The 14,764-nt window shown below is 40.0% G+C and overlaps 7 protein-coding genes and 3 non-coding genes across 10 annotated transcripts, besides 3 other annotated features; 8 read left to right on the top strand and 2 right to left on the bottom strand.

Moving 5' to 3' along the window:
• Window positions 1–124: 124 nt before the first annotated feature.
• OKP1 (Okp1p) lies at window positions 125–1,075 on the top strand (the record flags this gene model as incomplete). Its single annotated transcript, XM_003647190.1, has 1 exon — window positions 125–1,075. The coding sequence occupies one exon, from the start codon at window positions 125–127 to the stop codon at window positions 1,073–1,075; it is 951 nt and encodes a 316-aa protein (XP_003647238.1).
• Window positions 1,076–1,241: 166 nt separating this feature from the next.
• Window positions 1,242–3,323, top strand: PBP1 (Pbp1p; the record flags this gene model as incomplete). The annotated part of the gene is made up of 1 exon (XM_003647191.1): window positions 1,242–3,323. The coding sequence occupies one exon, from the start codon at window positions 1,242–1,244 to the stop codon at window positions 3,321–3,323; it is 2,082 nt and encodes a 693-aa protein (XP_003647239.1).
• A 233-nt stretch (window positions 3,324–3,556) lies between these two features.
• On the top strand, window positions 3,557–5,161 carry RRN7 (Rrn7p; the record flags this gene model as incomplete). The annotated part of the gene is made up of 1 exon (XM_003647192.1): window positions 3,557–5,161. One exon carries the CDS (start codon window positions 3,557–3,559, stop codon window positions 5,159–5,161), a length of 1,605 nt encoding a protein of 534 aa, XP_003647240.1.
• Window positions 5,162–5,689: 528 nt separating this feature from the next.
• ERG1 (squalene monooxygenase) lies at window positions 5,690–7,183 on the top strand (the record flags this gene model as incomplete). The annotated part of the gene is made up of 1 exon (XM_003647193.1): window positions 5,690–7,183. The coding sequence occupies one exon, from the start codon at window positions 5,690–5,692 to the stop codon at window positions 7,181–7,183; it is 1,494 nt and encodes a 497-aa protein (XP_003647241.1).
• A 438-nt stretch (window positions 7,184–7,621) lies between these two features.
• On the top strand, window positions 7,622–8,056 carry CBP4 (Cbp4p; the record flags this gene model as incomplete). Its single annotated transcript, XM_003647194.1, has 1 exon — window positions 7,622–8,056. One exon carries the CDS (start codon window positions 7,622–7,624, stop codon window positions 8,054–8,056), a length of 435 nt encoding a protein of 144 aa, XP_003647242.1.
• Window positions 8,057–8,259: 203 nt separating this feature from the next.
• On the bottom strand, window positions 8,260–8,879 carry APS3 (Aps3p; the record flags this gene model as incomplete). Its single annotated transcript, XM_003647195.1, has 2 exons — window positions 8,260–8,798; window positions 8,858–8,879. The coding sequence occupies 2 exons, from the start codon at window positions 8,877–8,879 to the stop codon at window positions 8,260–8,262; spliced, it is 561 nt and encodes a 186-aa protein (XP_003647243.1).
• A 125-nt stretch (window positions 8,880–9,004) lies between these two features.
• On the bottom strand, window positions 9,005–9,075 carry Ecym_6019. Its single transcript has one exon. It is a non-coding gene; the product is annotated as a tRNA-Gly (tRNA).
• Window positions 9,076–9,274: 199 nt separating this feature from the next.
• Window positions 9,275–9,563: a sequence feature (soloLTR fragment).
• A 928-nt stretch (window positions 9,564–10,491) lies between these two features.
• Window positions 10,492–10,639: a sequence feature (soloLTR fragment).
• A 203-nt stretch (window positions 10,640–10,842) lies between these two features.
• Window positions 10,843–10,950, top strand: Ecym_6020. The gene is made up of 2 exons: window positions 10,843–10,878; window positions 10,915–10,950. It is a non-coding gene; the product is annotated as a tRNA-Pro (tRNA).
• Window positions 10,951–11,517: 567 nt separating this feature from the next.
• GAP1 (amino acid permease GAP1) lies at window positions 11,518–13,320 on the top strand (the record flags this gene model as incomplete). The annotated part of the gene is made up of 1 exon (XM_003647196.1): window positions 11,518–13,320. One exon carries the CDS (start codon window positions 11,518–11,520, stop codon window positions 13,318–13,320), a length of 1,803 nt encoding a protein of 600 aa, XP_003647244.1.
• A 727-nt stretch (window positions 13,321–14,047) lies between these two features.
• Window positions 14,048–14,328: a sequence feature (soloLTR fragment).
• A 194-nt stretch (window positions 14,329–14,522) lies between these two features.
• Ecym_6022 lies at window positions 14,523–14,595 on the top strand. The gene has a single exon. It is a non-coding gene; the product is annotated as a tRNA-Lys (tRNA).
• Window positions 14,596–14,764: the final 169 nt, after the last annotated feature.

The following is a 14,764-nucleotide window of genomic DNA, read 5'->3' on the forward strand; positions in this document are numbered from 1 at the left end:
CTGTATACTATATTATATTCAATTGCTGTCTGGATATTTTTTATTGAGTGCTTCAAGCGCGCAGTCTTCAACTTAACCATTAGAAAGCACATACCACTCGACTAAAGGGAAATCCACGCTAATCATGTCTAAGAACATTTTAGATGAGATATTATCAGATTCAGATATTTCTAAAGATGAAGATGAAGGGTCAATGGCTAGCTTGAATGCAGATGCATTTCGATTAGATGGGAAACAACCTACCGATGGTAATGGCAATATGGAATTGTTTGTAAGGGATGAGGATAGCAGTCCGTTGGGCAAGGAAACTGCTAATTCCAATCAAGTTTACCGTAGTATCAGTGAAGATGGATCGGATGAAGTGAGTGATATTAAAACACCCCCAAGAGAGCGGAAACGGGTTAGATTTAACGCAGGTCAAGACGCAGAGACTGATAAAGATGACGATGAGCTAAATCCATGGGACTTGAAAAGAGCTGTGCGAAAACAGTTTAAGGAGAAGCTTCCAGAAAATTACGAGATCAAAACCTGGAAACGACCCCCCAAGCATCTAATAAGATCTCTTTTAGAGATTATGGAAGGTAATGTAGAAAGAGCGGCGGAGGACGTTATGAACAAGTATAGCGATGAGTGTATACATACCCTAGGCCCTGAAGAGTTTGAAAAGTTCCAAGAGGACAAGAAACAGGTCCTATTCAATATGATTGGGAAGCTAAGAAGCCGTTTGAAACGAACAAAGTTTCCATCCCGAATTTCTGATCATGCACTTGACATAGAATACATATATACCAAGCGGAATTTCATTCAGCAACGTTATGAGACAGAATTAGATAATACGGAAAAAGTGGAATTACAGCTGGTTGAAGAGCAACAAGTCTTGGCTACAATAAAGAATCAAGCCTCTCAAGCAACAGCCAAGCAGTTACTAGAACAGTTGACCGCAGATCTTCACCCCTCTTTAAATAAGGCGATATCTAACGCATATGGACTTATTAAAGATCAAGAAAATACACGAGAAACCTACCTAAGGGATGTTGATAACCTTAACTTAAAGCCTAGCATCAGCGATGCTTAGCATTTCTTAAATTCGAGTAATTTCAAATGTCATCTAATACGAATAGAGCGGGCTTTTTGACTTGGAACGCCACCTTCAGAAAAGTCCACGAACTTAACAGGGTGATAAAGCACCAACAGCAGTAATTGTCGGAAGATATAGCATCGGATAAGTCACTTTCCCAGTTATGAAGGGTAATTTAAATAGAAGAAAGGAGAACGGGTTTATTCCATCCTCGATAGGCAGGAATCCAAGCGAGGCCAATGGTTCTTCATCTTTCTATGAGACTGAGGATGTTAGGAAAGCATTCAATGACAGGATGAACTATTTATTTATAAATAGTATTGGTGCGACAGTTATCGTTACAGTTTCTTCTGGTGTAAAGTATTCGGGAATCATGGTTGCGTGTAACCCAGTGACATCTAATGGGGTTGATGTTCTTTTAAAGTTTCCTAAGGTAATTGACAAGGGAATCGATGAGGAAGACATGTCATCGCTCTCGGAACAACTTGCAGAAACTTTGTTAATCGAAGGTGAAGATGTAGCGGAATTGGAGTTAAAGGATATTGATCTCAGTTTGGATGAAAAGTGGGAACAAGCCAGGAAAAAACAAGCGGAGGGACAAAAAACTAAGGGCAAAGAGGAAGAAGGGAGCAGAAATGCGTTCAAAACAGATATTGATATTTCAGGTACAGCGACAGAACTAAAGGAGCGTGATCTAGAAAAATGGGCGCCCGACGAGGAAGCTTTTGCTCTCGAAGAGTCGCTTGAAGATAGTGCAGGAGATTGGGATCAATTTGCCGTAAATGAACAGAAGTTCGGCATCATATCTACATTCGATGAACACCTTTATACCACCAAGATAAATAAGGGAGACCCGAATTATGAAGCTAGACTGAAGGAGGCAGATCGAATTGCCAAAGAAATTGAATCTCAGGGTGTGGTAGGTAATGTTCATCTTGCTGAAGAAAGGGGTCTTATTATCGATGATTCGGGAATGGATGAGGAAGACAAATATTCTGGAGTTGACCGTAGAGGCGATGAGTTATTAGCCCAATTAAAGATGAATGCAAAACCTGCTACAGGAAGGCCTTCGAAATATGTGCCTCCCAGTTTGAGAAGCGAACCTCACCATACGGATCCAGCTATCATATCTTCCACTAAGAAAGGACGTTCTCCACCAATATCCAAAAGTCCAGTTGATAAAAAATTTGAGCTAGATGATCTGAAGAAGTTTTCCGAAAAGTTCAAGGTCCCCTATAAGATGCCTGATGAGGTGAAGCATATTCTGAAGAAAAATGAAGAGACAAAATCCCCAACTTCTCTGAAGGTCAACCCGTCGCTGCCACCCAAACCTACGCCACAACCAACCGCAACTTCTTCAACATCTACACCTGTAGCTCCTGCAACAAAATCAATCAGCAGGAATTCCAAGCCCAGCACACCTGCTTCATCCAAGGCTGAGTTAAGGAGGAATTCAAACAAATTCGGAACACAGGGTGGTCACACTCCAGTTTCTTCTCCATCTAATGGTAGGGCGAATACATATAGGAGACGCAATAACACATCATTTTTTGCAGACGATATTCCACGAGGAATGAAGAAGGACTTCAAAAGGAACTTTAACATGTTTTTGAAGTCTAAAGATGTTTATAACGCCAAGGCGAAGGAATTCCACAATACGGAAAATAAGAGTATGGAGCCATTCCTCATCGAGAGACCGTACATCACTACGCCTACGTGGATTAACACAATGGAGAAATCCTACAAGAGTTTGTTCCCGGACGAAAGAACCGCCATCCAGAAAGCACAAATAAGACTTCAGCAACGTACCATGAACTCTATGAGCGGTAATATGACTATGGGAAGCATCCCAGGTATGATGGCACTGCCAGTGGGCCCAGGTGGCCCCCAATCGACTCCGTTCATGGCTTCTCCCGGCATGTTTATGCCCTTTCAACCTCAACCAATGTTTTATCCGCCAGTACCACAGATGATTACGATAATGGGAGGCCCGGGGGATGAGCGCAGAAGCAATACTCACAGTCCTTCTCCTGGAGCAAGTTCCCCACATGGTGCCCCTGCATTCATCAATGGCGCCACTCCGATGACCCCATTTGGATATCCTGCCTCATTTCAGCCTATGATGGCTCCTTTAGGTGCGGCTACTGGTAATGGTGCTGGTGGCCCTAATGGTGGCGGATCCAACTATAAGGGCCACTACCACCATCACGGCAGCAATGGCACTCGTTACCACAGACATAGATAATTAGATTTATCATAGTTTTATATATTTACGTAAATGAAACCGTAAATAATGGAATGATCAGATCCTTTAATGTATTATTATACACGCCAACCTGTCATGGTCGTGACATCTGTTGCAGAATTGTTTAACCGAAAATTTCTTATTAAGCCTTACGCCCTTTTTCAAAAAAGGCACATTAGCTTTTTCATCGTTGCAATGAGTTATAAAAACGCCAATGCTTAAATCGATGAGCCATGTCAACATACATAAAAGGTCCTGTCTGTGGTACTGATAACTGCAGAAGCAGATTATGGAGGATAATTGATGGAAGAAGGACCTGCCAGTATGGCCACGTGATGGAAGGAGATGTGGAGTACAATGACGATGAGGATGATGCTACTGCAATGGGAATCATCACGAGAAGGTTGAACCTATCTACAAATGCTATAGGGAACTTTCAAACCAGTCTGAGCCTTACAAAGTCTCAAACTCAGTCTCAGATTCAAGAAGCTTCTCAGAAATTGTACGGCTCTGCTGGTAAAACTCTGTTTCTGAAATGTTTTCAGCATATATTAAAATTACAATGCAAGTGGCTAATAGAAACCCATAAATTCCCGCCAGAATTCGAAAGTACAGTAAAGATTATTTGGATGCTGTACTTAAAAAGTATAAGTAGCCATAAATCGTCATTAGATCAACACGAAGAGCGAAGCCCAGAGAACGATCATGATAATGCTAGTATCATTAATGAAGAAGTTCATGACAGTCCAATCGGCAGAACAGGAAGGCTTGGCCTATCTATGGTATCAAGCATTGCTATTATTTATTTAGCATCCGTTCACATGGGCCTTCCTTCTTTTCCCAATGATATTTTGCAATGGATTTGCTCCATGAATATGCCGTACTTTGGGTCGTCACGCTATATTCCATCAGTGTGGCACAAGCAGTTGCCAAACTACTACTTGCAGGTACTTGAAGGTGGAACTCCACCTCGAAATGCCCAGCTATATCATAAAATCTCATCAATATCAAGGGAGATCAACTTTTGCGCGAAGTTCCAGCATCGGATTCCGTTCCGATTATTACTGTTCAAAGTACTTATCTTGACAGCTCTTCCACCAGAATTCTATCTCTATGCGTTATCCCTAATAAACATTACAAATGATCAAGCATCCTTCCACATCGTAAGCCACGACGGTGCACGTTTTACCAGATTGTACATGTATCCAGAGATACGTGCTGTCTCCTACTTTATTGTAGCCGTTGACTGGATGTTACAACAACAGAATCATTACAGTAAGAATTTCCTACAATCTTGGCTACGGTATAAATCAGATAATCAAACACCGGGAAACACTTTTGAAAGAGATAAAAAATTGGTATCCCTTTCCTACCAGAATTCATCACCGTCTCTGTACAATTGGCTTCCAGAACAAACTTCATCGTACCTAGACTGGATTGAAAAGAAGTTCCTACCACACTACGATGAGAATTCCAACAGCCATATTCCACTAGATCACAAGATTGCGAGACGAAAACTATACAATATTCTACCAATATCTAGACCGATAGACACTTTAAAGGAATCCACCGCTCCACAAAATGTCGCGGCAGATCCAGCTTCCATTAACCCCACAGAAGCTTCGTTTATTGATAGATTACAAGAGCTATATTTAGATGTGGCCTTGTCTGATGCACCAGCCGTATGCATATCACGTGCCACACTAGTAGCGAAGGTCAAATCGAAGCTAATACACGACATCGCTTTAGACTTTGGCATCGGATTCAATCAGCTTTCTGAGGCTGTGCAAAGTATCCAAAAACATTGCATCACTACAATTCGTCGTTACAACAGCTAGGAACACAAGATCGCCTTTCAAGCATTAAATTCCGCAGGCTGATTCCGAGGATGTTCACCTATCATGCAGATACCGTTGATAACTTTATTCCAAACATAACTCGAGCTCTCGTTTAATACTTTTTCACTTCATTTACGCGGTCGGTGTTTAACTCTTCTAAGTTACTTTTTTATAATCATTAATCACGATATCACCATCTGTTAAGAACCTCATGATTATGACTTTCAGCTTCCCGTTTCCCATTTCCCAGATTTAGCCTTCTGCTAACTCTGTTGAAGTTTGATTCTGCCATTATATATGTAAATATTAACTATAAAAAGCCGTTAAACGATTTGCGAACTCTAAGCTTAACAATTTTATAACAAACTGCCCAAATCAAGTTTTTGCATAGGAAAGCTAATCAAAATCAATTATCCTATACGAAGAAAAAAGTTTACATATATTGGACCTGGTTTTGGCTCTTTATCATATTATTGATCTAGGATCTGAGTGTTTTTGCAGTTGGTTGTTTTCTTTGTTTAATCAGAAATGTTGAATGGTAAGTCATATCCAGAAGAGTTGCTTAACGCAGATGCTTCGTTAACCTACGATGTGATTGTAGTTGGAGCCGGGGTAGTTGGACCCTGCATCGCGACAGCATTGGCAAGAAAGGGAAAAAAAGTTTTGATCATTGAACGGGAATGGACGATGCCAGATCGTATTGTTGGTGAATTAATGCAGCCTGCTGGTGTGCGTGCATTGCGCTCCCTGGGGATGGTTCAGGCGATCAATAATATTAGTGCTTGGTCGACAACAGGATACACTATCCTCTATAATGGGGAGCAGGTTGAAGTTCCGTATCCATACAAAGCAATATCTCCACCTATCGACAAGATCCCTGATCTTGTTTTTGATGGCAACGATAAGGTGGTGGATGATGGGACAATTTCCATTAAAGATTACGAAGAAGACGAGCGGGAGAGGGGTGTTGGATTTGTTCATGGCAGGTTCTTGCAAAACTTGCGGACAATTTGTGCTGCAGAACAGAATGTTACAAGGTTACAAGGAAATGTTATCGAAATTCTTAAGAACAAATCGAAGGAGGTTATAGGAGTGAAGGTCGATGTTCCTACGCGTGGGAAGCAAGAATTCAGGGCACACATTACATTTGCGTGCGATGGTATCTTCTCTAAGTTTAGAAGGGAACTATCCAAAAGTCATGTACCTCAGGTTTGGTCTTCTTTTGTTGGGATGTCTTTATACCATACTGATCTTCCTAAGAAGCATTATGGTCATGTGATATTAGGATGTAATCACATGCCTATTCTTGTTTACCAGATTTCTCCTACGGAAACTAGGGTTTTATGTGCTTACAATTCCGCTAAGTTACCACGAGATGTCTCATTGTGGTTACGGAGTAGTGTTCAGCCTTTTGTTCCTGATTTCCTGCGAAAATCCTTTGACAAAGCTCTAGAAGAAGGCAAGTTCAAGGCGATGCCTAATTCGTGGCTACCTGCAAAACAAAACAATGTAGTTGGGTTATGTGTCATTGGTGATGCTTTGAATATGAGGCATCCACTAACAGGGGGTGGTATGGCTGTTGGATTGATGGATGTGGTATTAATGGTGCAGAAGATTGGCGATATGGACTTTTCAGACCGTGAGAAGATCTTAGAAAAGATGATAGACTTCCATTTCGATAGGAAGTGCTATGCCGCAGTAATGAATACCTTATCAATTGCCTTGTTCGCACTATTTGCCGCTGATAGTTATTATCTGAAGCTTTTACAGAAGGGTTGTTTCAGGTACTTTCAAAGGGGCGGAAAGTGCTTAACCTTGCCTGTTGAGTTTTTATCCGGGGTATCTCACAAACCATTTCTGTTAACCAAGGTGTTCTTTTCTGTGGCTCTGTATTCCATATATGTTAATTTCGAAGATAAGAGAATAGCAGAATTAGGAGCAGCATTTTTTGAGGCGTTTGGAATTATATATACAGCTATAAATGTTTTCACATATTATCTTTTGGAACAGTTATTCGGATAGAATTATCACTTTTATGGGATCCAGATATATGATGTTTTAAACATGAAAAGAAAGCGTGATATAATGTAGGAACAAATGTTTATTTATACTCATGGACTTAACTTTTTGAAGAAACGTTCTGGTAAGTAACGCGAACAACTGCAATAAAGTTGGTGATATGCTATTACTTTCTGTTATAAGATTATATATATTCTAGGAAGATCAAAATTACGATGTTAAATTCATCTCGATCTATACAAGATCTTCGCTTACAGTTATATACAATTTATCATGTTAGTTGTGCATCCATTATTTTATTAATATTGAATTTGATATGAGTATGATGATATCCGAAGTTTTCATTACCCGCATTTAAACTTGAAATTATAACATCAGCTTCATCTCTTCTTGGACATTTAGATTGGTAGCACGTTATAGGATACCAAACCGCATTGAAGGATGGGAGCGCCACTTTGGCTTCGTTGGCTAAAGGTCTATGCATATGGAGGTTGCATTATTGGTACCGGGGTTTTACTTTTTAACTATACTACGCCGACGGATGAAGATATCATTAACGCTCTTTCGCCTGAATTAAGATTGCAGTATGAAAGGGAAAGAGGTTTGCGCAGAGCAGAGCAGCAGAATCTTATGCAGATTGCAAAAGAAACTTCAGCGAGTAGCAATCCTATTTGGCAGACTGGAGCCATCCAATCTCCCTGGGAAAAGAACCCATCCGCTGTAAAGAGTAGTGATCATTTTGAGAAGTTGAAGGCTGATCAAGTGCAGAAGGAAGAGCTTGACAGGATAAGGAAGCAGTTAGCAGAAATAAGGGAGAAAAGCGAGCAAAAGACGAAGCAATTCGTCAATGATAGAAGTTGGTGGAAGCTGTGGTAGCCTCAAGGTAAAATAGCTAGCCTTTTCTACAGTTTGCAAAATATTTATTACACCAATGGACTGCTTGCAGAGACATTTTATTTATTTGGGCAAATACACAGTAGCCAAAGAGATCATAATATACAAACATATCTTATCTATATATATAATTGAAATTCTTAGAATTCATTGTAATTTTATACTCATTTTCCTTAGAAAACGGGCTATTGATGTGAACCCCAGTTGATGAAACCTCCTTGAGTGAATGCGTGTATTGCATTTCCAAAATTCCGACTAAACCGATTATCCTGATCAGAAGTCTTGTTTAATTCATCTACAGCTTCCACTATTTTCCTAACGTTTGTTTCAATTACCATTCCACCTTGTATAATTTCCTCCAATACGCTTTCCAACGTTTGCCAATTAAAAATCAAGTCTAACTCATTTACCTCAGCAAAACATCTGTCCAGTGCTGCAACAAAAGTCTGGATTAGGTCTAATATAGCCAGCTCAGATTCTTGATCATCTACGATAAATGTAAAGTACAAGGTGGCATAATTCTTGTAAATTATCTGGATATCTTCATTTATATTTGGTCCATCGCCACCAGACAAAAGAGAGGGTGGGGTAACTAAAAATGAGGATTGAATAGAACTATTGCGTTGACTTATCAATTCATATACCTGATCAAGCAATAACTTCTGTTTTGGCAATTCCACTGGGGTATAAAACTTTACCAATCTTGGTTGGCATTTCTTGTTGACTAAATATCTAGATTGTTAGTTACTGCTCGGAATGAAATTTGAACATTAAGATGCATACATATTAGAACTGCATGGATCATTGTAAGATATCAAAGAAAAGACAGTGATCCTCAATGGCAGACAAAATACTGTTGTTGTATCAATAGAAAGTGGCACTAATAAAGATTTTTGATATATCCAGAAACCTCTTCCAAAAAGAGAAAAATGCGCAAGCCCGGAATCGAACCGGGGGCCCAACGATGGCAACGTTGGATTTTACCACTAAACCACTTGCGCTAACAATTGATATTACTGTCATACCTATCAAAGAGGCATTATAAACACCATTCAATAAATGTCGTGTCGTAAAATCAAAAGAGCATCCCGATAGTTATGATAGTCAGGCTAAGGAGCATGTTGTTAGTCACGATAACAAGACAAAGAAGCAGCGAATCAGAGTCGTTAGGAGACTATGAAGATGATAACCATTGTATAACAGCGAATCAGAGTTGTTAGAAGTGTCAAGATAACCATTGAGCTGTTATCGGCTAGGAATCTGCATAGCAAGTAAGCAAGAGAGCTTAAGTAGGACAACAGAAACTATATAAGACCAAACTAGCTAGATTAGATTAGATTAGATTAGATGCTAGGTCCAGCTAGATCCCCATAGGGTAATTGACCAGATCAGAGACTATAGAACGGTAACTGATCATCAACCTAAGTATTAGCTGGCACGTGACGAGAAGTTCAAGCTAGCACGTGACCCCAACTAGTGGCCCTCGACAGTGCATTTTCCTCCCGAGCTGTTATATTTACATAAAACGATCACTTGTTCTTTTACTGGCCAATTAAGTGCCAGAACGTTTGCCCGTTTATACTTTTTTGAATCGCAGTTCAAGTGCTAATAATCTAATTTATTTACTTGGAGTACGTAGCATACTTCAGGATCGTTTGCTGTCTTTTCTCGGTTAGAACCTACGTAGTTTGCTTATTAAACTCCATTATCTGTTAAAACATTGAGTATGATAAGTAAGACCACCTAATAAATCTATGTAAACAATATTTAACGTTTTTCTCGAAGTTAATCCTTTAATTTCCTGCCAGTCACTTTCTACTATTAGCAAATAATTGTTCTGCAGATATACTTTTTAAGTGCTATACTGATATATGAAGTTAATATTGCTGAGAAGGGCTTCATAAAGTGTACCAGAGTGGCTGGTGCGTTGCAAAAGGGAATGAAACGTTTATATACATATTCTAAAAATATTACAACGTTGTTTATGACATAAATGCAGAATGAACGTTATGATAACAAGAGTATCAGTCACCTGTTTAAGGATCCCTTCGTCAACGACTATACTAATTATACCCTCCTGAAAGCCCATTCTGATACATTCTGCTTTACAAAAGGTAGTTACCATTCAGCTAATATTCCCCTAATATCTAAATGCCGCTCTTGAGACTCAAATACATCTCCAACAATAGACTTTTCACCAAATTATGGAATCCGCTCCTCCGAGTTCGCCGCTATGTACATCGAGACATTGATCTCTCCTCTAGATATCAAGACAATTTTTCTTTCTTTTTGCTACTGTATCTTATCTTCCATCATCATGGGTATAACCCATCGCTGTAAAACACGAAACTTGACTTTCATTGGTTCTGCTTCGTTGCCGCGACAACGATTTTCCTTGTAGAGGGCGCTTAGCTTCAGTCACGTGCCGCTAATACTTAGGTTGATGATCAGTTACCGTTCTATAGTCTCTGATCTGGTCAATTACCCTATGGGGATCTAGCTGGACCTAGTATCCAATCTAATGTAGCTAGCTTGGGTCTCCTTATATAGTTTCTGCTGTCCTACCCGGGCTCACTTAAAGCAGTCATCGGTGGTTTCACACTGACATCTTCAAAGTGACTATCAGCCTCATAGTCTGCTGACAGCTCTGATACGCTGCTTCTTGGCTTGGTTGTCGCTGTCTCCTAGCTTCTCTTTTGATTTTACGACACATGACCAACCCCGCAATATGAATTCAATCCTCATCAAAGACGCTTAATAAGATTATCGGGCGTGTGGTCTAGTGGTATGATTCTCGCTTTGGGCGAAGCCTAGCTGAAACTGGGTTAAACTACTAAGCATGCGAGAGGCCCTGGGTTCAATTCCCAGCTCGCCCCCTTTTTTCAGTTGTTTGCGAAAAGTAACATTCTTCCAAATTGCCTACACGGCATTTTTCAAGTACAACCACACACCACATAATTATGTCGTTGATAGCTCTATTTTAAATGAAGTCATACAACCCATCAGGATACTGCATTTCTTATCTTCCCCTACTTTATCCTATCAATTGTAAAGCTCCGTCAGGTCTCTTCCGACATAGGTTCTCCTGTAATTTCTAAAATATCTTATCACAACATTTGTTTCGGGATTTGGTTCGATGTCTGATTTTTATCTTGCTGTCCACGATTTTCTCGTAATCAATAGATATCGAACTATGAGTAACGAATAATTTCCATTGAACAGAGAAGTAAGACGGCAGACTGTTTTTAGTTTTAGATATTAAAGATATTTAAATAGAGGATAAATTGATTTCATGTTGAGGCTGTTGGCGAAGTAATCTTTTGTTTACGAAGCGGTGTCAGTGCAGAATTGTTAAGTTTTCACTCTAAAGTTTCGCACACAGACAGGGAAAATAGGTCTAGAAAATATTGCATTGAAATACACTATATACCTCTATTCAGAATATGCAGCAGGATATTTCGAAGGAAGGCGGGCCATCGGTCATTGATGAGAAGAATAAAAACTATATTTCGAATCAAGAAAATGTTGTAGAATCTGGGGCATCTCAAGAAGACTATTCGAACAGTAGTTATCCCAAGAGTGGTTCTAAATGGAAGGATTTTAAGGATTCGTTTAAGAGAATGGATTCAGTTGATCTGGATCCAAACTTGACGGATGCTCAAAAAATTGCGATTTTAACTTCCCAATCTCCATTGCAAAGAAAGTTAAAAAATCGACATTTGCAAATGATTGCAATTGGAGGTGCAATTGGAACAGGTCTGTTTATCGGTTCCAGTAAGGCGCTAAGAACAGCTGGTCCTGCCGGTATCTTGATTGGGTGGGGGTTGATGGCCACCATGATCTTGTGTATGTGTCTGTCGTTGGGAGAGATGGCTGTGACGTTCCCTGTGTCAGGTGGGTACACGACATACGCTACGAGGTTTATCGACGAGTCTTATGGGTTTGCTAACAATATAAATTATATGATGCAAGCGTTAGTTGTGCTGCCGTTGGAGATTGTAGCTGCGTCAATTACCGTGGATTACTGGGGTCCCAAGAGTCAATACAGAGCAGCTTTCGTTGCTCTTTTTTGGTTATGCATTGTTTCAATTAATATGTTTGGTGTTAAAGGCTATGGTGAAGCGGAGTTTGTCTTTTCATTGATTAAGGTTGTCACTGTTATTGGGTTTATCATTTTGGGTGTGATTTTGGTTTGCGGAGGGGGTCCTACTCATGAATATATCGGTAGTAAGTTCTGGAGTAACCCTGGTGCGTTTGTTGGTGACACAGCAGGACAAAAGTTCAAGGGTATATGTAGTGTGTTCGTCACAGCTGCATTTTCTTTTGCAAATACAGAGTTGGTTGGTCTTGCTGCCGCTGAGACTGAGGATCCAAGGAAATCTGTGCCCAAGGCTGCCAAACAAGTGTTTTGGAGAATTACGCTGTTTTACATTTTGAGTTTGTTAATGGTTGGTTTGCTTGTTCCTTATACGGATCCTCGTCTGTTGGGATCTAGTATTGTTGACGCCGCTGCATCACCGTTTGTTTTGGCATTGAAGAATCATGGTATCAAGGGTTTGCCTTCTGTAATTAATGTTGTGATTTTAACTGCCGTTCTATCTGTTGGTAATTCCTCTGTATTTAGTTGCTCTAGGTGTTTGACTGCATTATCGGAACAAGGATTCTTACCAAATGTGTTCGGCTACATTGACAGGAAGGGAAGGCCTCTAGTATCCATTATTTTCTCATCTGCTTTTGGGTTGTTATGTTTCCTAGCAGTCTCTCATCAGGTCCAAGAAATATTTGACTGGATGTTGTCATTGTCTGGATTGTCCTCCTTGTTTATATGGTTGACAATATCGCTATGTCACATTAGATTCAGGAAAGCCCTTTCCGCTCAAAACAGAAGTATAGACGAATTAGCATTTGCATCTCCAATCGGTATTTGGGGTTCCTATTATTCTGTATTTTTGATCATTGTGGTATTAATTCTTCAGTTCTGGATTGCCCTTTTCCCAGGTCACCAAAAACCTAGCGCTAGTAACTTCTTCAAAGCATATTTGTCGATGCCAATCGCCGTGGCTATGTATCTGGGCCATAAAATCTACACCAAAAACTGGAAACTGTTAATAGACCCTAAATATATGGACATTGATACAGGTAGAAGGGAACTGGATATAGAGCTGTTCAAACAAGAATTACTCGAACAGAATGCTATAATGGCGAAAAAGCCGTTCATCTACAGGGTCTACAATTTCTGGTGTTAGGCTAGAATCAATCATTCTGTGAATTTTATTAGCTACATACGTTATCCCGGAGTGACTAAGTTTTTTAATGGAGCTGTCCGTATATGGTAAAATTGTGTAGTATGTAAGAAAGAATATCAACTAAATACGCTAGGGTAGCGGTGTGTTGCATGAAGTCTCCGGGTTTAAATTAAACGCAGCTGGATTTGGATAACTGAATTCCAGAATTGGAATTTGGCTACCAAGCACACTGACAGCCTCATGTTTCAGTTTTGGAGCTAAAACTTGCCTTCTACCGGAAGTTTACATAGACGAAACTAAACAGGCGCGATGTAGTTTTCAAAATAAGACAATATGCTGTTTTCTGCTTCGGAACTAACAGATCTAAGGAATTTTTAACAAACGCTATATTATTCATGCTAACTTTGAAGGTACGACGGTGCCTTACACAGGTCATCTTTACTCCAAATTTGCTAGAAGCCAACGAAAGCCTTATCGAAGCAATTTTAAAGAGTTTATTTCAAGCAATAGATGGCTTGTGTGTCAACACTTATCAAGATAACGTTAACCATTTTAAGGCCTATTGGCTGTCCCACCCGGACTTCTAATTTATTCTTCAAGCAACTTGATTTGTTAAATTATCGATTTCAGCATAAGAATTTAGATAAGTTCGAGCTTGTTACATACCCCACCATCATTGTTAATAATGTGCACAAGACCGATTTAGGTCATAAGCACGGCTTTCCTCATGTCGAGGGCGCTATGGTTGGTCACGTGATGGCCGAAGATATTGTCACGTGCCGCTAATACTTAGGTTGATGATCGTTACTGCTTGTGTAGTCTCTAATCTGGCTCAACTACCCTCTGGGGATCTAGCTGGACCTATATCTAATCTAATCTAGCTAGCTGGGGTCTTCTTATATAGTTTCTGTTGTCCTACTTAAGCTCTCTTGCTTACTTGCTATGCAGATTCCTAGCCGATAACAGCTCAGTGGTTATCTTGACACTTCTAACAACTCTGATTCGCTGTTATACAATGGTTATCATCTTCATAGTCTCCTAACGACTCTGATTCGCTGTTTCTTTGTCTTGTTATCGTGACTATCAAGATGCTTCTTAGTCTGATCATCATAACTGCCGAGATGCTCTTTTGATTGTACGACAAACACGTCAACTATAAGATTCGATTAATGATCCACCTCAACTCTGGAATGTCATCTCATGCCTTGTTGGCGCAATCGGTAGCGCGTATGACTCTTAATCATAAGGTTACGGGTTCGAGCCCCGTACAGGGCTTCACTTTTCGAATTCTTTTTACAAGAACTGAGTTCGTGCCAATCACATAGGGATATAATGGTTGCTTCGATAGCGTCACTGAGATGGATTAGTGCAGGTATTTGGGTTTTAATTTTCTTTGCAGGTCCATGCATTCTCAATTTAGCCTGCCGATGAGCGGTTCAAATTT

This window comes from Eremothecium cymbalariae, chromosome 6 (assembly GCF_000235365.1).
Source record: "Eremothecium cymbalariae DBVPG#7215 chromosome 6, complete sequence".
Classification (NCBI taxonomy): domain Eukaryota; kingdom Fungi; phylum Ascomycota; class Saccharomycetes; order Saccharomycetales; family Saccharomycetaceae; genus Eremothecium; species Eremothecium cymbalariae.